Genomic DNA, 22919 nt, shown 5'->3' with positions numbered 1-22919 from the left:
TGTCTTTTTCCATACAAACAACTGTAAACATACTTTTGCTCATCCCTGTATATTCTTAATATAAACTATCTATTCTATACTTGTAAGTTACTGGACACAATTTCAGGAGCAGGAAAGAAAGTGCTAGAATATGGGAAAGGGGTGAAGGAAAGTATATTAAAAGGAATTTTTCTGATGTAAAGACTAGGAGAATAAGGAAATTATTCTATCCATCTTTTCTCCATTAAGTAATATATATCAGAATAGCTTGCTTATATAATTGCAACATTTTTAAAGTTAGTACTTAACATTATCTTATATGCTTTACTCAAAATTAAATTCAGTAAACCAAAAGATGTTCTTAAATAGAATGCTATGCCTTCCAGAGGGAATAGTAGAAAAATTCTGAATGGGTTAAGAATAGACTTTTGGTTTATTAACTCAGTCTGCTTTTAGTACTATCATTTTTTTTCAGCTATCCTAATTCTACCACTTCTTTATCCATAACTATACATTTTCACTTCTTTCTTCCTTTCACTTCTTCAGGACTTTTCCTTAGTAACATGCTAAAACCAATCACTCTTGAAATTTATTAAAACAAAAGGAAGATAATACAGCATTTTTAATAAATGGATTTCAGTCATTCTCTGTTAAAATACTATTCATCTCATTTCCTTGCCTACATACATGCAACAAGATATAGCAAAAAATAAAGTCTTGCAGGAGACTAAACAAACCAACAGTTAGCTTTTCTCTTCCACTACATAAAATAGATAGTTAAGAATAGAGAAGTAATAAATTAAACATTATTATATCCTCAGCAGGCATATATCTGGGTTTAGAAATGTATTAATTCATTCATTTCTAAGGATTAGAATTTTGCCAAGTCCTAGATAAATTGTAAACTTGTGGCTGTTGAGAGAATCTATGACATATCTTGTTCCTAAGCTTCAGGAGGGCCATGATCCCCCTACCATATCTTATAAAAATTGAAGTTCTTAACATATTACAGGACCATTTTTACTGGGCCTCACACAGATAGTGAGGACTGAAACCTTTAGTCATAGTACTATTTAAGAACAAAATGACTAACACAGTCACGATCTACTAAATCACTAAACGACATAAGAAGCCAATTCTATATTGCAACCCATGCTGTCACCATTCTTCAGTATTAAGGAGCCTGATCTTCATTTTCAATGTCTCTATGGGGAAATGTGTCATGGAGATGACAAATACCCACCTCACTTCACCACAGTGCTAATGAGGAGAGGACATGTTCCACAGTTCTTTTGGAATAGAAGAGTAGAAGTTGATAAACAATGCAGCATTTCAATCTTTCATAAGCCACATGCCTAAACTTCAAAGATTCCCTAAATACCAATGAATAGGAACTAAGAAAATGGTTTATGCAGAAGGTTCCTTCTTTTTACCTAAGTTGGTAACAGAACTGGTCCAAATATGGTCACAGAGTTTACACTTTTAAGCTAAAAAGTAATTACATGGTTTTAACAAAGTCCTGTCTTCAGCAGTTGTGGTATTGGAAGAAATATTTTCATCTTCTTCATCTAGCTGTAGACTACCAGAAGACAAGCGAATTCTGGCCATGGGTGACCTCATTCCTTTACCATACAAAGAGTAATAGTCTGGTTTAAGAAACTCTGATTCAGAATCACTGGATTCATTAGCTACACACCTTTCTGCTGCTCCCTGATCCATTAGAACTGTTGGAAACTCCTGCTCTGCGAACATATGAGTAAACAGGTCAGCTTTACAACTCAGAGCAGGACAAGGCCCTAAAGGTCTAAATTCTGACCCAAAAGGAAAACGGATAGTTTTCATGTCTGATTGGCTGTGGGAGCGTTTAGGGAGTTGCTCTTGAATATTATATGCAAATGCATCTTCTAAATCTGGGTCTTCTAGATCTACGTTGATGTTGCTCCTACCACTTGTCCTATCCATAGTTTCTTGGAGTTCTTGACAGTCTTGCTGAAAGCTCTTCATTCTGATATTCCTTGGGCTTCTTTTGGCTGGCTTCATTGCAGTGGGCTCTAGACAGCTGCCTAGCTTTTCCCTTTCCTCTACCATAATTGGAGACCATCTGGGCACCTGGGATGGTTTGTCCATATAAAAAAATATTTGAGGAGGCAGAATATCAACCTGCTGACCAGTACAAGGAATATACGGCACATCTGTGTATGTTAGCCTCCTTGCTGGACTCACTTTGCTTGTAAGGCCAGAAGATGTGTTCATGTGATTGTCAGCAAACTTACAGCTTGTTCGGAAGGAGCTTAGAGGACTTCTTTCCTCAAAGTAGTCTCTAGAATCAGTGTCAGGATCAGGGTCAGTGTTAAAGACAGGATCAGTATTAAAAAAAGAGAAAGAGGAACTGCTTTGCGATTGATGTAACAATGTAGGATCTGCCTCTGGTTTGGAACGCTCCAGCTCTGCTGCAAATGTCACCTCCAATGCAGAGTTTCTCCTCCTACTGTCTAGCACAGGCTCAGATGCGTGCACTCCATTCACATTTCGGTAGTACCCACTGCCATATGCTAGTCTCAAATCTTCCACCTTGAGAGAAAGGACATGTTGGTAAAAGAAGGAAAAAGTCATTTGGTTGGGAGGGATCAGGAATCTAAATTAGCCTTAAGTTTTGCAAAGGTGATTGTTCACAAAGTTTTTTCAAATCATCTTCTATTCCAGGTTTGATAAATATATTCAGAAAGAGTAATAACTTGTACCATATCCCAATTCATGTGCAAAAAACACACATGACACTATCCTTTCTCAGTTCCATCCCACTCTCGGGCTCCAAGTTCTCTATGTACTTCAGCCAGAATTGTACTTCAAGCAGTATGGTTTAGTACCTATATCAATGATCCAGGAGTTCTGACTTCTCTCCTGGCTCATTGCTTTGTGACCTTAGGCAAGTCTTCTAACCTCACTGTTCCAGCCTCCTGCCTATTTTCTGTAAAATGCTGAGGAGGAGGCCTATGACTGGCATGAGAGAGTCATATATTATGTGGTACCTTTCACCATTATACCTTTGTGATGCCTTTCAGATAAAAACTGCCTCTGATTTGAATGAAGACATAAGAGTTTATGAGACTTATAATTAATTTTTTTGTGAGAGCAAAAGAAAAATTAACTTGGTTCATACTATAACATTCACATGAAGCCATCATTTCAGTTTCAGGATAATAGTACTTTGTTCTTAAATTGAGTTACAAAATTATACAGCAAAAGTACTTTAAAACTTTAACCCAACATCTTATAGTTTCCTCTGTGCCTTAAGTTTTTATAGGTAACACAAAGCCATATATATTCATTTGACTCTACATTTTTCAACATGTTAGCATTACATATTGCAATTTAAGCCAGATCCTTCCAGTCTATAAGATACACACCAGTGGTCGTGTACTAAATGATCTTCTATTGGCTGGAAAGATTGAGCTGACAGACCTCCATGGAAGGCTAACCTACTAAAACACAGTAACTGTGAGATTCTGGCAGAATCAATTCTTGGAAGCTTTTGAAACAACACATTACACTTATCTTAAAAAAAAAAAAAGATTTTCAGAAACCTTACTTGTTTTGAGACATCAGAGAGGAGATCTGGTGAGGACCTGCACTGTCGTTCATGGTACTGAGATGGGTAATGTTTCCTGAAATTGCCAAATGAAGAATGTATTGAAATGGTGTTTATGTGAATATAGGATACATATAAATCTCTAAATTCAACTCAAATTGAACATGAAAGAGAGAGAGAGAAACAAAACCATGTACCTTTCAAATGGCAAGCTCTTCAACTTCCCTTTCCCCCCATATTCCAAAAGTTGCCTTTGGGTTCTTCCACTATTATAAGAAAAAGAGAAACATTTTATTAATGCTAGTTGTAAGTGAATAGGCTACTAAAACTCAAAAGCCTCATTAATTGTTAAAATATTGAGAGTCTGGATGAATAACATATGTCATAAATCTTTGACCAGCATATTAATGATAATACCCACTTAACTAACCAGCAGGCATAGAGCAACCTCAATTACTCAGATCCCAGAAAATTTAAAAAGCCTCTGAACAGGGCTCTATAACAGTTAAAAATTCTGGCCTTGGAAATAATATGCTTTATTTTTATAGTCATTTTCTCTACTTCCAAATTTACAAAGAATTTCTAATGATGCTATTTTACTAGTTTCCTAACCCATGACAGAAGAAAAACAGCTAATTAAACAGTAGAAGAGGGTTGCTTCAGTCAGACATACACTAGCAAAAAAGCCAAATGACTGCTGGGAGAAACACAAGAGCCAAAAAAGAAACCACAAGAATAATAAAACCCAACAATTCTGGGCCATTTATCACTGAGATACAGGGTCTGACATGTGTCCCCCACCCTGAGGCCATCACCTTACTAGAGCAGCCTGCAGATAATAATAAGTGATATATATAATTACTTAGGCCATTTAAAAAGACAAAATATTATCAGTATCATCTGTTTAAGAAGGTGGGGAATTATAGAATACATTTTGGAAAGATTCCATCAAAATTATGTATGTTTAAAAAAAAAATCTCGAGAGAAACCAAGATGGCAGCATAGGTAAACACCTGAACTTGCTGCCTCGCAAAACCACTTCAAAACTACAACTAAAAGACAAAACAGACATCATCCAGAACCACAGGAAGGCTGGCTGAGTGGAAATTCTACAACGAGAAGGAAAGAGAAAAGCACACTGAGACTCAGAGGAGGTGCGGAAGTAAGTGCGGAGGTATGGAGGCGAGCGCGCAGAAAGGGGCTGGCAACTGAAGACACTCTTGTCTTTTTCAATTGGGAGGGAGACACAAGCTCCTGACTGCTCTGAACTCCAGTTCCAGGCGAGATTCTGGGGACCCAGACTCATACGGGGAGAAACTGGACTGTCTGGCATCGGGCCAGAACACTAGGGCAGCTTTCTCTCAGAGGTGCTTGCACCGATTACCGCGGGACACTGAGACCCAAGGGCCTCTTAGGGCAGGGCTGAAGGTCAACCATTGCTGTTTGCACTGCCCTGTTGATTCCCTGAGACCTCTCCCCACCCAATTTACAACTCCACCCCAGCTGTGCGCTGAGGCTTTTGCATATGAATGGACTGGCCCTTTGCAATCTAAAATTACCTAAAAAACTGCAGCTGGGTCAGAGAGCCCCAGAACTTCCAAAAGAAGGCCCAAGGCTCCACAGCAGCTTGCATTGCTTCACAGCTGGGCCTCATCTGGGCACCTCCAAACCCCAACAAAGAAGAGGAATCTGCAGATTCCTCCTGCTGGGTGGCCTCAGGCAGAGGCTAAATTTACACCTCCTTGGAGATCCAAGAGCCAGTGTACCCAGTAGTCAGAGTGGGACCATCCAGATTACAACTCCTCAGTTCCATAAGGGACACACTCGGGGCAGACTCAGTGAGCAACAAGTCTTGCCCCATAAGGGTGTCTCCAACATAGAAGTTCTCTCATATTAGACACAACTGATGCTCACAGCCAATTGTCCTGGAGGTCAATTCCTCCCAGTGATACCAACAACAATCAAGGCTTAACTGCAATAAGACTGTGCACACAGCCCACAAAGGGGTGCACCAAGAGTGACCACCTCAGGTAATTGGGGAGGCTAAGCCATTGGGCCCTATAGGACACCTAGCACACAAAGCCACTCTATCAACACAGGGAAGCAGCCAAAATGCAGAGGCAAAGAAACAGTTCACAAATGAAAGAAATGGAGGAAAGCAAACTACTGGACATAGAATTCAAAACCACGGTTATAAGGTTACTCAAGAATTTTCTAGAAACCTCCGAGAAATTTAGTGAGACACTCAAGGATATGAAAAAGGACCAACTAGAAATTAAGCCTACACTGACTGAAATAAAGAATAATATACAGAGATCCAACAGCAGACTAGAGGATCCCAAGAATCAAGTCAAAGATTTGAAAAACGAAGAAACAAAAAAACACCCAACTGGAAAAGAAAAAAGAATGCAAAAATATGAAGACAGTGTAAGGAGCCTCTGGGACAACTTCAAGTGTACCAACATCCGAATTATGGGGGTGCCAGAAGAAGAGAGAGAGCAAGAGCAAGATGTTGAAAACCTATTTGAAGAAATAATGACAGAAAACATCCCCTACTTGGTGAAAGAAATGGACTTACAAGTCCAGGAAGTGCAGAGAACCCCAAACAAAAGGAATCCAAAGAGGACCACACCAAGACACTTCACAATTAAAATGCCAAGGGCAAAAGACAAAGAGAGACTCTTAAAAGCAGCAAGAGAAAAACAGTTAGTTACCTAAAAGGGAGTACCCATACAATTGTCATCTGATTTCTCAACAGAAACTATGCAGGCCAGAAGGGAGTGGCAAGAAATATTCAAAGTGATGAATAGCAAGAACTTACATCCAAGATTACTCTACCCAGCAAAGCTATCATTCAGAATTGAAGGTCAGATAAAGAGCTTCACAGATAAGAAAAAGCTAAAGGAGTTCATCACCAGTATTATATGAAATGCTGAAGGGTATTATTTCAGATGAGGAAGAAGAAAAAGGTAAAGATAAAAATTATGAACAACAAATACATATCTATCAACAAGTGAATCTAAAAATCAAATGAATAAAAAATCTGATGAACAGAATAAACTGGTGAATATAATAGAAACAGGGGCATAGAAAAGGTAGTGGACTGACAATTCTCGAGTGCCTGGGGGTGTGGGGAGTGTGGGAAGAGACTGGACAAAAATCGTACACCTATGGATGAGGACAGTGGGGGGGTAAGGGTAGAGGGTGTGGTGGGAACCAGGTGGAAGGGAGCTATGGGGGGGGGGAAGAGGAATAACTGTAATAATATGAACAATAAATATTTATTAAACATAAAAAAGAAATCTCAGCTCTTACTGGAGCAGGTCTCCACTATTTGAAAAATCCCTTATGGGAAGCATTTGATTAGAATATTTTTCTCTTAGCAAGGAGTTTTAAAAGGTTTTTCCAAAGAATTCCTAGTTTTGTGTCTTCAACTAGAGACAAGATCTTATTTAGATGTTGCTTCAATTTCTCCAAGGTGTTACCTGTAATAAGGAGCTTCTACTGCAATATTGCTCAAACTTTTTAATCTCTTGGCCCTTTCGTGCTTACTCACACTATCTTTTGCCTAACTACCGCCAAAAGAATGTTATTGAGCTTTCTTTTCCATGACTTGCACATAAGTTGTATATAAGCCAAGCAATAGGTTCATTAAATATATTTTCTCAAACTGCATATGTCCCCTCATCCTTGCAGAATTCTGATCTAACCCCTTAAGTAAAATGTTTCTCTCCCCTGCCTCCCATTTAGAAAATATTGACTTAATATGTCACACAGAGAATGAATAGTAAAGAGTATCATTGTTTAAGTGATTGAAATGAATTCTTTATTGCTTCTATAATTCATACTTGTCCTACTGCCTTCCATTTTATTGAAAATTTGTGTGTATAGTTTGCCTATGTGTAATATTAAATTACCTATAGCGGAAACTGGAACCCTTGCTGCAGAGTAGGGTTTTGGGCTTTGATTTGGGCTCTTCAGAGAGTCTGAAGAAAGCATGGTATTCCACACAAGTCTTCCAGAAAGCCTTACAGACATCTCGGCTGGCCATGGTGAACTCCAAGGTGTCCTTGCACAACACCTGTGTAAACCAAGTTCCATCAAGCAAAATAGCCTTCAAGATTATAAAGACCTTCAAATCCCAAAGCCTTCCAAACTATTGGTCCAGGTGCCCATGCTGCTCATGATTTTCCACTTGGCTCCCTTCACACCTACTGAAACCAAATTATTGGCAACCTTCCGAGGAACAGCCAGGGCCACTGCTCAGAAACAGAGCCTTCTCTAAGAACCAAATTTTACCTTGCACACCCCACTCACCTCAAACATTTTTACCCCTTCTTTTCTGCCTGGAACATTTTTATGAAGTTGTAAATTAGGTTAAGATGAACATTAAAGAGTAACCTTTCAAGGTAACGAATTATAAATGACCAACAGGAAAGGGAAGTGGGGAGGAGATTTCCATATAGATGATAGGCTTTATAGTATGATTATAAGTATATGAATCTTTTTAATATACCAGCCAGAAGCACTTCTTCCTCTCTAAGATGCCTTGTTCTATGATGGTTTGTATTTTTCATTTAGCATGTTCTAATCTGTTCTGGGGGAGGCTTAGCCTTTCAGACATGAAAGTCAAGTTTTTTTCTATTTCCTTAATACACTATATACCCTCATTTTCCCATACATGTGTGTAGCCATATTTTCAGCAGCCTTCCCCCGCAACTTTGATGGTGCCTCCCATCTCTTATTCCTTCCCATGTTCCTATATACAACCCTGGGATTCTCCATAAGCTTCAAACTGGATATAGTCTCCTTATGAATCTATATAAGGCTAAGATCCAGAGAATGAAGCCCAAACTACTGGATCTTCTGTAGGTAAAAAAATTAATGCATATTTGCTTTATAGTCATAAAAGAACATCCTTTCTAGCACCTTTGTCTTACCCTGTACAATGCAGCCTTGACCAATAGTTGTTTCTCTTGCTTAATATACACCTAACCCCAACATCCTGCTTTTGTAAACTGTGGGTGTTCAAATATTTGGCATGTAGTAGGTGATCGATTATTTTTGCTTAAGGAAAGAAGATGAAAATACTTTGTAAAATGGAGCAGAAAACAAAACAAATATGTCCATAGTCCTAGATCTGATCACATCTATTTGACTTATCAGATCCCTGAAAAATGGTTTCTAAGGAAACTTGTCTTTCATCCCGACCACCACATTTTCCTATTACTTTATTCATTCTAAATTGCCAGTAGGATTTCTTTGTATTTTGCCTTTAGTAAAAATATGACTAAGTAAAGCTCTGATTTATTTATGTAGAGTCAAAAGAGGGAGCACATCACCCCTCAGGGCCAGCTAGCTTTCACCATTCATATTCAAACTATTTTCAGAAACAACCAAGAAATCCCAGGTAAACAGAAAGTGATAGAATTTATTAGAAAGCTACTTACCAAGATGTTGGCGTGAAGTTTGATGAGAAAATGCTTTCTCTTAAAACTCAACTTGCGGATTTTAGCCCAATTGAAAGTATTAATCTTTGTATTTCCCTATAATTAAATACATGGAAGATTTCAGGGAGATGAATATCATCACAAGCTGGTTTATAAGACAATGCAAACCTGTTAGAAAATGTATGTCATGAATGAGACTACCCTTGATCTATTTCTTACACAGACTGATCATGCTGTACTTGATAGAAGCTATAGCCATTGAAGGCATTACAGGTGGGTCACAAGCTCTTTTCACATGTTACTTAGCACCCCATACTTCTTCTAGCACAAAGCACATCATGTTTGCTTATAATTACTTGCTTCATTATCTGTCTTCCCTCTATTAGAATGCAAGTTCCACAAGGTCAGGATCATTACTATTTACCTCTGTAGCTCTAGTCCCTGGGACAGAGGGAATGCACAATAAATATATTGATAGAAAGATGAATAAATAGATTGCTGCCCAACTCTGTAAATACACTCAAATCCATTGAATTGTATAGTTAAAACATATGAATTTTGTTGTATGAAAATTATGTACTAATAAAGACAGGGTATTTTTTTGTTTTTGTTTTTGTTTTAAGAAAGAATAATGCAATGACGAACACACAGAAGGTACTCAATACTAAGTATTATTTACTGGATTTGAGTAAGACAAAATAGACCAGCTATATTGTTCCCAGCTATCCACAGAAGTATTCACACTGAAAGGCATCACAACTAACATTACAGCCATGAACACCTACCCTCCCCATCTGCTCCCATACAATAGAAAATACCAAAGATCATGGGTTAGAGTGGAATGGGTAAAATTCCTTCCTGGGTGAACAGGTATGCCTGTGATCCATTAGTCTTTTACCCATCAATGTGACTCTCGTACTCTAAAGTTTACAACCAAATAAATGAGAAGGCAAAGATTATTTTAGCTGAATCTGTACCTGACCTGCTTTGTGATGTAATTCAGTGCTCTAATTTGATCCTTAGGGTCAGTAGGTCTGTGGTTAGTCCTTCCTCTCTCAAATGTGATTTGTTACCAAACCTTCCTAGGTATCTGCTTTTCATTTCGAAGTTTAGGCAAGTGTTCTTGAACCTTAACGTAGACCTAAATTCATTGAATATTCACAGATGTGAGTAGACCTAATAGATTAAAAAATATGCTGGAAAAAAAAGCTTTTGTCCAAGTTTTGTGGAGTGAGGATTAATGACAAAGAGAGCCATGAGTTTGTTTCTAGCCTAAAAAACAAAAGTTCTGGGTAAAGATGAGCCAGTAAACAGCAACAATTCCCTATTGGCTGACACTGGGTGCCTCCAATAAAACCAGTAACTGAATGAGAACACCACATTTTGGAACCTTTGAGTTGTTTTTGGTTAATTTGTCACAGCCTAAGGTTGTAGGATGCCAAAATCCATATTCTTTACTTAAGAGTCTTAAAGTTCCAAAGATGCTCTTAACTTCCTCTCTCAACCATGCTGGCCTGACCTAATATGTGAGTTTTTTAGAACAATCAGGTATAGACTGCAAATGGAAGCAAACCACATTGAAAGGAGAAGACTGGCCCAAAACACTTCTAAGCATCACCTCTCTTTCTGACTGGTAGTAAGACTAAGAGGCTGGATCACCTTGGGAACAGAGACTAAAATTTGACCCAAGATAATTCCCAAAGCTAAAGGACTTCAAAGGAAATAGTTGTTACCCGTAACACCAATACTCCCATGTGAGCAACAGCCAGGTGGATTTGCATCCCTTCACCATCACTTGCGGGTTGAGGCCTGATGCCATACATATCCAACTTCCTTGCTATGTCCAATAGCAGAATGTCAGATTCAGCTGGGCTCCTGCCACTGCAAGGGGAAAGAATTTATGAGCCTAATAAATGTGACAAGAATGACAACTTCACCCTGAGAGCATGACGAGTTCAGTGTTTTCTTGAGCCTCAAGCTTGTCTGACTGAAGGGTTTGCTTTTAAATCTGTCCTCAGCTGCAGTGTTCCCTGCTGGTGAAAACAGGTGCCAGTTAAAAGTACTTACATGTGCTTCTGATGAAAGTGCACGATCTTGCTCTCTAAACAGTCTTGGTTCGGTAAGTACCGGGTTTGTGACAGATGTTTCCTCTCTGTTTCTTCATGAAAGTCTCCTAGTTCTGCTGCATAATAGAAAAGTGACATTTTTTTTTCACATTACCATAGAGGAGTTAAGCAATGGAGCACCCAGAAGACTCTCTGACCTCCCCCAAACAGTCCTTTCTTTGCAGCCAATGCAGGCCGAGGCCTCCCATCCCATGCTTTATGTCTATTTAGCGGGGCAGGGGACAGGTCTAACTGGTTCTTTTTCAAATAAGGAGCAATGGGTTGTTATGAAGTCCCTGTATAATAACTCACAGACACAAGGTAAGTCTTAAAGGCTACAGGATCACAGATGAGTATTTTGTTGTTTTCTTCTCCTACATTCGGTTCATGGTTTCTTTTACATCTACTCAATCCCTGTTATCAGTTGAATTGTATCCCAACCCCTCTCAAATTCATATGTTGATATGCTATTCCCCAGAACCTCAGAATGCAACTGTGTTTGGAGATAGGCTCTATAAATGAGTGATTTAAGTTAAATGAGGCAGATGTGTGTCCACTAATCCAATATGACCAGTGTCCTTATAAAAAGAGGAAATTTAGTCACATAGAGAGACACCAGGAATGCAGGTGCACAGAGGGAAGACCAAGTAAGGATGCATCACGAGGGTAACAATCTGCAAGCCACTGAGAGAGGCTTCAGAAGAAACCAAAACTTCAGTCTTGGAATTCCAGGCTCCAGGCTGTGAGAAACTAAATTTCTGTCATTTAAACAAACTAGTCTCTGGAATTTTGTTATGGCAGCCCCAGGAAATCAATTCAGCCTCCTAACTATGATGTAGGCCAGTCAGCAATCTATTACTCTGGGAATCTAGTAAAACCTGAGCTATCTGTAATCCCCAGTAGATAAATCATACTGGGAATAATTCTAGCTTTTTCAACTCACTTGCAGTTTATCTCTGATCATAGTGTACTCTTTTCTAGATGTCTCCAGTTTATTGTTAGAAACCTATATTATAGCACTATGTCTACAAAGGTAATTGAGGTATATAGGACTATCTGCCCTCATAGTAAATGGCTTCAAACTATTTTGCTTTTGAATTCTTGTGTCTTCTTTATAATTTTTATGCCTTCTCCCTCTCTGTCAGATTGATATGAATCACTTCCTGGTCATTGACTTCCCCTAAAGAGTTAGGTCTCCACTTGGTTCTAAATTGTGACTTCTAATCTACCATAAAGTGGGAACCCAAAACTAATATTCCAATTAAAATTCACATTGTAACATTTAAAAATTGGAATACAGATATCCAAACCTGTTAGCAGTTTATGAATTGTAAGAATAAATAGACTTTCCATGGAACCCTGTGGTGCTCTCCAATTGGATAAAATACATGGACAAGGGGCACCCATATTGGGTGCTAGAAAGTTATTTTCTTTTTTGTCTTGGTTTTCTATTGTGTTTTAGACAGAAGGCATATTCATTTTTAGACAAGAGAGGTCTATGTGTATGTATATTTGAAGATCACATTATAATGAAAATCTCTAACAAGTTTTTCAAAAGACCAAATCAATGACTTTATTTATTTATTTATTTATTACCAAAACTGATAAATGTACAAATCTCTTTAAAAATCAATCAGGCAGAGATAAAACCAAGATGGCAGCATAGGTAAACACCTAAACTGCTGCCTCACACAACAATTTAAAACTACAACTAAAATTTAAAACTACAACTAAAAGACAAAACATCTATCACCCAGAACCATAGGAAAGCTGGCTGAGTGGAAGTTCTATAACTAGAAGGAAAGAGAAAAAAGCATTGAGACACAAGCGCTAAAAAGCTGAGGTATGGAGGCGTGCAAATCGGGCTGGCAGCGGGCGACTGGCTGCTTCTTTCAACCCGAAGGGAGACAAGCTCCCGATTATTCTGAACTCCAGTTTCTGGGGAGATGCTGGGGACCTAAACTCCTACGGGGCAAAGCTGGACTGTCTGCCATCAGGTCGGAAAGTGAGGGTGGCTTGTTTGCAAAGCTGCGCACAAGAATCATTGTTTACTGTGCTGGGGCGTGGGACGCGGGGACATGGAAACTCGGAGACACAGAGACAACTGACTGGCAGCCATCACTGTTAGCCATGCCCTAGCCTAGTGACTCCCTGAGACCCCACCCCACACAATCTACAAACCCACCCAAGCAGCTTTTGCATATAAATGGCCTGCCCTATCGCAGCTTAACCAAACAAACTGCATCTCTGGTCAGACAGCTCCAAAACCTCCAAACCCCAAGCAAAGAGGAGAAAACTGTAGTTCTCACTGTAGCTCCTGCTGGGTGGCCTCAGACAGTAGCTGACCTGCATCCCATTGGAGATCCAGAAGGCACTGTACCTAGTGGTCAGTGTGAGACGACACCAGATTTCAACTCCTCACAACCATAAGTGACACATTCAAGAGGCAGACTCAGTGAACACCAAAGCCCCACTGAAGCAAGTCCTGCCCCATAAGCATGTCTCCAGCACAGCAGTTCTTCCATTATAGACACAGTGGGTCCTCACAGCCAATTGGCCTGGAGGTCAATTCCTCCCAGTGTACCAACAGCAATCAAGGTTTAACTACACCAAGACTTTGCACTCAGCCCACAAAGGGGTGCACCAAGAACGTCCACCTCAGGTGATTGGGAAGGCTGAGCCACTGGCCCCTATAGGTTATCAAACACACAAAGCCACTCCATCAACACAGGGAAGCAGCCAAAATGTGGAGACAAAGAAACATGTCACAAATGAAAGAAATGGAGGAAAGCAAACTACTGGACACAGAGTTCAAAACCACATTTATAAGGTTACTCAAGAATCTTCTAAAAACCGCCAAGAAACTTGATGAGACCTCTGATGAGCTTAGTGAGACCTTCAAGGACCTTAATGAAAATGCCAAAAAAATGGAAACGGACCAGTCAGAAATTAAGCATACACTGTCTAAAATAAAGAATATACAGAAATTCAACTGTAGATCAAAGGACCCCAAGAATCAAACCCAATATCTGAAATATGAGGAAACAAAAAACACCCAACCAGAAAAACAAAAAGAAAAAAGAATCCAAAAATATGAAGATAGTGTAAGGAGCCTCTGGAACAACTTTAAACATATCAACATCCGAATTATGGGGGTGCCAGAAGAAGAGAGAGAACAAAATATTGAAAACCTATTCGAAGAAATAATGACAGAAAACTTCCCCCCTTGGTGAAAGAAATAGACTTACAAGTCCAGGAAGCACACAGAACCCCAAACAAGAGGAATCCAAAGAGGACCACACCAAGACACATCATAATTAAAATGCCAAGGGCAAAAGACAAAGAGAGAATCTTGAAAGCAGCAAGAGAAAAAAAGTTCGTTACCTACAAGGGAGTACCGACACGACTGTCAGCTGATTTCTCAACAGAAACTATGCAGGCCAGAAGGGAGTGGCAAGAAATATTCAAAGTGATGAACAGCAAGAACCTACAACCAAGATTACTCTACCCAGCAAAGCTATCATTCAGAATTGAAGGTCAGATAAAGAGCTTCACAGACAAGAAAAAGCTAAAGGAGTTCATCACCACCAAACCAGGATTATATGAAATGCTGAAAGGTATTCTTTAAGAAGAGGAAGAAGAAGAAAAAGGTAAAGATAAAAATTATGAACAACAAAATGACAACAAACACATACCTACCAACAAGTGAATCTAAAAATCAAGTGAATAACAAATTTGATAAAAAGAATGGACTGATTAATATAATAGAATCAGAGACATAGAAAGGGAGTGGACTGACAATTCTCAGGAGGAAGGGTTGTGAGGAGCATGGGAAGAGATTGGACAAAAATCTTACACCTATGGATGAAGACAGTGGCAGGGGTAAGGGCATGGGGTGGGGTGGGGAATCAGGCAGAGGGGAGCTATGGGGGGAGGGGGGAAAGAGGAACACATGTAATAATCTGAACAATAAATATTTATTTAAAATAAAATACAAATCAATCAGGAACATATTATCTCACTGAGTAATTATATCAAATATTCAAAAAAATATAAATATCAATTCTTCACAAACTCTTCCAGAAAATAAAGGAATGAATACTTATCAACTCATCCTATGAGGCCAGTATTACTCTGATACCAAAACCAGACAAAGGCATCACAAGAAAAACAAAAAACTACACACAGATCAATAACCTTCATGGATACAGAGGCAAGAATCCTCAACAACACATTGGTAAAATGAATCCAGCAACATATAAAAATATCATAAAAAGATTACACATCATGACCAAGTGGGATTTATCCCAAGATTGCAAAATCAGTTCAACATGTGAAGATTAATTAATGTAACATATTATGTTAAAAGGATAAAAGACAAAAAAAATATATTATCATCTTAATAGATGCAGAAAAAGCATTGGGCAAAACCCAACACCAATTCATGATTTAAAAAAAAAAAGTTCAACAAACAAGAAATAGAAGGGAGATTCTTAAACCTGAAATAGGTTAACAATTAAAAATCTACAGCTAACATTATAATTACATTAAATGGTGTGAAAATGAATGCTCTTCCTTAATACCAGGAACAAGACAAGGATGTCTACTCTTGCGACTTCTACCCAACATTGTACTGGTGGTTCTAGTCAGTGCAATCAGGCAACAAGAAGAAATAGAAAACATTTGTACTGAAAATAAAAAAGTAAAACCATGTTTACTTATAGTCAACATGGTCCTGTGTGTACAAAATCCTAAAGAATCCACACAAAAATACCCTACTAGAACTAATGTATGAGTTCAGCAAGGTAGCAAGATAGAAGATCAGTATACAAAACATCATTGTATTTGCATATACTAACAACTACAAAATTCAAAAAAATGAATCTAGGAAAACAATGTCATTTACAATAGCATATATAAAGAATAAAATACTTAGGAATAAATTTAACAAAATACATATAAGACTTATATACTGAAAAATACAAAACATTGCCAAGAGAAATTTCTAAGAAATCTGTATAAATTGAAAGACATTTCTGATTCATGGATTAGAAGAAGACTAGAATTGTAAAAATTTTAATTCTGCCAAAATTGATGCACAAATTCAATGTAATCCCCACCAGTATTTTGTAGAAATTAGCAAATGATCTTAAAATTTACATGGAAATGCACAGGATGCAAAATAACAAAACAATTTTGTGAAAGAAGAAAAAAGCTGGAGGATATACACATCCCCATTTCAAAGCTTAATAAAAGCCACAATAAATAAGAGTATATGAATGAAGAAGACAGTATAGGGCATATAAATAATATAGTATAGAACATATATACTAATGGAACGTAGTTGAAAATCCAGAAATAAGCCCTTACATTTATTGTCAACTGGTTTTTGACAAAGTTGTCAAGACAATTCAATGGAGAGATTATTATCTTTTCAACAAATGGGGCAAATATACATCCAAATGCAAAAAAATGAAGTTAGATTTCTATCTCTCAACATATGCCATGTAAGCATACAAAAATAATTCAAAATGAATCATAGACCTAAATCTAAGAGGTAAACCTATAAAACTTCTAGAAGAAAACTTAAGAAAAAAATCTTTGTGACCTTAGGTTAGGCAAATAGTTCTTAAATATTACGTCAAAAGCACGATCCACTAAAACATATTGAGAAAGTAGAATTCCATCAAAATTAAAAACTGTTCCACTAAAAATTACAGCATTAAGAAAATGAAAAGTCAAGCCACAGATTGGGGGGAAATAGTAAATTACATATCTCATAAAGGGTTTTAATCAAAATATATAAAAATATTTTAAAATTCAATAAGAAGACAATCTATTTTAAAATGGACAAAAGATTTGAATAGAAAAAAAAGATTTGAATAGGCATTTTAACACAGAAAACATAGACATTATTAATGAGCAGATGAAAAGATGGTCAACATCATTAGTTAATAAAAATGATAATTATAATTGCAATGAGATACCTCTTCATATCCGCTAGAATGGTGATAATAAAAAAAAAAGAAATAGACACCACGAAGTACTGATGAAGATGTGGAAAAACTGGAAACCACATACATTTCTGATTATACTGTCATAATTTGAAGAACAGTTTTGCAGTGTCTTCAATGTTAATCATAAATTACAATAAGATGAAACAATCAATTGCACCCCCAGGAATCTACCCAAGAAAAATAAAAACATGTGTCCACATGAATGTTCAAAACATTATTCATATTAGTTAAACTAGAAACAATCCAAATGTCCATGACCAGGTAAATAGATAAATAAAATGTGATATATCCATAAAATGAAATACTACTCAGCAATAGAAAGAAATAAACTGGACATGGAGACCACGCCTTCTTGAAGGGGAAAGTGGATGTTATCAGAAGCCTGAAAATCCCAGGAATCTACAACTATGGCACCCAGCGAACAGCTGCGAACCCAAGAACATCGGTCCCCAAGTGGCACAAGCACGCGTATTCAGAGGAGCTCTGCATCCCCTCACGGAAAGGTCAGATTTTGCCTGGGATAAGGAGAGATCATGGGGAGACAAAGAAACAGCCCGCATATGAAAGAAAAGCAGGCATCACCAGAAAATGAAGTAAACGAAATGGAGGCAAGCAACCTGTGAGAGAAAGAATTCAGAGAAGTGGTCATAAGATGGATGAAAAGAATGGAAGATAAATTCAACAATATATGTAAGAACCAAGAGGAAATGAAGAAGAACCAAGAAGAAATGAAAAATGACATTGCTGCTATAAAGAACTCAATAGAAAGATTCAACAATAGAGTAGAAGAATCAGAGGACCACATCAGTGAGCTAGAAGACAAGGTAGGAAAAAATATACAAGTAGAGCAGCTTCTAGGAAAAAAAAAATTAAAAAGCAGGAGGAAAGCCTAAGGGAACTTTGGGACAACACTAAACGAAACAACATCCGCACAACAGTTGTGCCAGAAGGAGAGGAAACTAAGCAAGGAATAGAAAACCTGTTTGAAGAAATAATGACAGAAAACTTCCCTGATATAGGGAAGAAAAAACCCACACAAACCCAAAAAGCTCACAGAGTCCCAAACAAAATGAACCACAAAAGACCAATGCCAAGGCACATTATAATTAAATTGGCAAACACCAATGACAAAATAAGAATCTTAAAAGTGGCCAGAGAGACAGAAAGTTACCTACAAGGGATCCCCCATCAGACTAGCAATTCATCTCTCAACAGAAACACATCAGACCAGAGGGAATGGAAAGAAATATACAAAGTCAGGCAAAGGAAGGGTCTGCATCCAAGAATACTGTACCCAGCAAGGCTATCAATCAAAATTGAGGGTGAAATCAGGAGCTTCACAGACAAAAAAGGACTAAGGGAGTTTATTACCACCAAACCAGCAATGCAAGAAATGCTAAAGGGTCTGCTGTAAAAAGAAGAAATAGGAAGCAAAGAAGGAACACAGGGGTAAAGAATAAAAATGGCCACAAACAAGTACCTATCAATAATAACTTTAAATGTAAATGGATTAAATGCCCCAATCAAAAGACAAAGGGTAACTGAGTAGATAAAAAAACATGACCCATATATCTGTTGTCTACAGGAAACCCACATCAGAAAAAAAATGCACACAGGCTGAGGGTGAAGGGATGGAAAAAGGTTTTTCAGGAAAATGGAAATAAAAAAAAGCTGGGGTAGCAACACTTATATCTGTCAAATTACATCTCAAAGTGAAGGACATAAAAAGAAGTAAGGAAGGCCACCTCATAATACTAAAGGGAACAATCCAACAAGAAGAAATAACTCTGGTAAACATATACACACCCAATACAGGAGCACCCAAATACATAAAAAACCTCCTAAGAAGATATCAAGGGAGAGATTGACAGCAATACAATCATAGTAGGGGACTTTAATACCCCACTATCACCATTAGACAAATCCTCTAAACAAAAAATCAACAAAGAAACATCAATTCTAAATGACTCACTAGACCAGATGGAATCACTTGACATCTTCAAAACATTTCACCCCAAAGCCACAGAATATACATTCTTCTCAAGTGCACATGGGTCGTTTTCAAAGATAGACCACTTATTGGGTCACAGGCAAAGTCTCCTCAAATTCAAGAAGATAGAAATCATATCAAGCATCTTCTCAGACCACAGTGGAATAAAACTGGAAATCAACTACAATAAAAACAATCCAAAAAAATCAAACACATGGAGACTAAATAGCATGCTATTAAACAATGACTGGGTTACCAGAGAGATCAAAGTAGAAATAAAAAACATCATGGCAACAAATGAAAATGAAAAAACAACAATCAAAATCTGTGGGAAACAGCAAACGCAGTCTTGAGAGGAAAGTTCATAGCTCTACCACCCTACTGCAAAAAACAAGAAACAATGGTAATAAATTACCTAACCCTACAACTGAAAGAGTTAGAAAGAGAGCAATAAGAAAAGCCCAGTGTAGGCAGAAGAAAGGAAATAATGAAGATCAGAGCAGAGATAAAAGATATAGAGACCAAAAAGAAAAAAAAAATATACAAAAGATCAACAATACCAAGAGCTGGTTCTTTGAAAGGATAAACAAGATTGATGAATCTCTAGCCAGGCTCACCAAGAAGCAAAGAGAGAGGACCCAAATAAACAAAATCAGAAATGAAAGAAGAGAAATAACAACAGACCCCACAGAAATACAAAGGATTGTTCAAAAATACTATGAACAACTCTATTTCAACAACCTAGAAAAATACAACCTTCCAAAACTCAATCAGGAAGAATCTAAACAGCTCAACAGGCCAATAACTATGGAAGAAATTGAAGCAGACATCAAAAAGCTTCCAGCAAACAAAAACCCGGGGCCAGATGGCTTCACAGGGAGTTCTACGAAACATTCAAGGAAGAACTAATACCTATCCTCCTCAGACTATTTCAAAAAATTCAGGAGGAAGGAACACTGCCAGGCTCCTTCTATGAAGCCAGCATCACCCTAATACCAAAATCAGATAAAGACAACACAATGAAAGAGAATTACAGACCAATATCCCTCATGAACATAGATGCCAAAATCCTCAACCAAATTCTAGCAAACCGGCTCCAGCAGTACATCAGAAAGATCATACACCATGACCAAGTAGGATTTATCCCAGGAATGCAAGGATGGTACAATATCCGCAAATCAATAAACGTGATACATCACATAAACAAATTGAGATAAAAATCACATAGTCATATCAATTGATGCAGATAAAGCATTTGGCAAAATTCAACAGCCATTTTTGATAAAAACTCTCATCAAGGTGGAAATAGAAGGATCATACCTCAACATAATAAAAGCCATATATGATAAACCGACAGCCAACATCATACTCAATGGGCAAAAACTAAAACCATTTCCCCTAAGAACAGGAACAAGACAGGGATGCCCACTCTCACCACTCCTGTTCAACATAGTACTGGAAGTATTATCCATTGTGATTAGGCAAGAAGAAATAAGGGGCATCCAAATTGGAAAAGAAGAAGTAAAACTGTCCTTATTCGCAGATGACATGATATTGTACATAAAAAAACCTAAAGACTCCATAAAAAAACTATTAGACTCAATAAATGAATTGGCAATGTAGCAAGATACAAAATTAACGCCAAGAAATCTATGGCATTTCTATACACCAATAATGAACTTACAGAAAGAGAGACTAAAAAAGCAATCCCATTTACCATCGCTCCAAAAAAATTAAGATACTTAGGAATAAACTTAACTAAGGAGGTAAAAGACCTATACGAGGAAAACTACAGGACACTGAAAATAGAGATAGAGGAAGACATAAACAGATGAAAGAAAATACCATGTTCATGGATTGGTAGAATCAACATCATTAAAATGCCCATACTACTCAAAGCAATCTATAGATTCAATGCACTCCTTATTAAAATACCAAGGGCATATTTCACAGACCTAGAAAGAACTCTCCAAAAATTCATCTGGAACAAAAAAAGACCCTAAATAGCCACAGCAATCCTGAGAAAGAAGAACAAAGTATGTGGGATCTCAATACCAGATTTCAGGCTGTATAACAAAGCCACTGTTCTCAAAAGAGCCTTGTACTGGCACAAGAACAGACATATAAACCAATGGAATAAGATAGAAAACCCAGATATCGACCCAAACCACTATGATCAATTAATATTTGACAAAGGAGCCCTAACCGGTTTGGCTCAGTGGACAGAGCATCAGCCTGTGGACTGAAAGGTCCCGGATTCGATTCCGGTCAAGGGAATGTGCCTGGGTTGTGGGCACATCCCCAGTAGGAGGTGTGCAGGAGGCAGCTGATCGATGTTTCTCTCTCATCGATGTTACTAACTCACTATCCCTCTCCCTTCCTCTCTGTAAAAAATCAATAAAATATTTTTAATAATTTGACAAAAGTGGCATGAACATACAATCGAGTTAAGACAGTCTCTTCAATAAGTGGTGTTGGGAAAATTGGACAGATAAATGCAAAAAAATGAAACTAGACCACCAACTTACACCATACACAAAAATAAACTCAAAATTGATAAAGGACTTAAACATAACACAGGAAACCATAAAAATACTGGAGGAATCCACAGGCAGCAGAATCTCAGACACATGCTGAAGCAATTTCCTCACCGATACCACTCCTAGGGCAATGGAAACTAAAGAGAAAATAAACAAATGGGACTACATCAAAATAAAAAGCTTTTGCACAGCAAAAGAAACCATCAACAAAACAACAAGAAAACCCACTGCATGGGAGAACATATTTGCAAATGGCGTCACTGATAAAGGTTTAATGTCCAACATTTACAGGGAACTCATACAACTTAATAAAAAGAAGATAAATGATCCAATAAAAAAAATGAGCAACGGACCTAAATAGAAACTTTTCAAAAGAAGACAGAAGGCTAAGAGACATATGAAAACATGCTCAAAGTCACTAATTATCTGAGACATGCAAATCAAAACGACAATGTGGTACCATCTCACACCTGTCAAAATGGCTATCATCAACAAATCAACAAATGACAAGTGCTGGTGAGGATGCGGAGAAAAAGGAACCCTTGTGCACTGCTGGTGGGAATGCAGACTGGTGCAGCCACTGTGGAGAACAGTATGGAGTTTCCTCAAAAAACTAAAAATGGATCTCCCATTTGACCCAGTAATCCCACTTCTAGGAATATATCCCAAGAAATTAGAAACACCATTCAGAAAGGATATATGCACCCCTATGTTCATAGCAGCACAATTCACCATAGCTGATTTGGAAACAGCCTAAATGCCCATAAGCAGATGAGTGGATAAGAAAACTATGACACATCTACACAATGGAATACTACGCTGCTATAAAAAAGAAGGAATTCTTACCATTTGCAGCAGCATGGATGGAAGTGGAGAGCATTATGTTAAGTGAAATATGCCAGGCAATGAAAGAAAAATACCACATTATCTCACTCATATATGGAAAATAAAGAGCATTATAACCTGATGAACAAAAAATAGATACAGAGGCAGTAAAGCATCGAACAGACTGTCAAATTACAGTGGGAAGTCTGGGGATTGTTGGGTATGGGGGGAAATAAATCAACTGAAGGACTTGTATGCATGCATATAAGCACAACCAATGGACAGAAGACACTCGGGAGGGGGGGCGGGGATGAGGGGATGTGTCAAGGGTTAGGGGAGGCTGGGGAAGGTCAATGGGGGGAAAAAGGAGATATATGTACTACTATATGTAATACTTTAAACAATAAAAATAATAATAATAAAT

General features: G+C 37.8%; 1 protein-coding gene across 1 annotated transcript in view; it reads right to left on the bottom strand.

Moving 5' to 3' along the window:
- Window positions 1-1461: 1461 nt before the first annotated feature.
- The window catches only part of FRMD7 (FERM domain containing 7), a 65121-nt gene continuing 43663 nt past the window's right edge, over window positions 1462-22919 (bottom strand). Inside the window, exons 7-13 of the mRNA XM_028128818.2 lie at window positions 11086-11200; window positions 10752-10899; window positions 9019-9114; window positions 7486-7649; window positions 3766-3834; window positions 3569-3644; window positions 1462-2550 (exon numbers count right to left, since the gene is read on the bottom strand). Of these exons, the coding sequence (XP_027984619.2) occupies window positions 1462-2550; window positions 3569-3644; window positions 3766-3834; window positions 7486-7649; window positions 9019-9114; window positions 10752-10899; window positions 11086-11200 (1757 nt within the window). The remainder of the gene's footprint in view (window positions 2551-3568; window positions 3645-3765; window positions 3835-7485; window positions 7650-9018; window positions 9115-10751; window positions 10900-11085; window positions 11201-22919) is intronic.

This window comes from Eptesicus fuscus, chromosome 1 (assembly GCF_027574615.1).
Source record: "Eptesicus fuscus isolate TK198812 chromosome 1, DD_ASM_mEF_20220401, whole genome shotgun sequence".
Taxonomy (NCBI): domain Eukaryota; kingdom Metazoa; phylum Chordata; class Mammalia; order Chiroptera; family Vespertilionidae; genus Eptesicus; species Eptesicus fuscus.
This window is presented reverse-complemented; position numbering and strand designations above follow the sequence as displayed.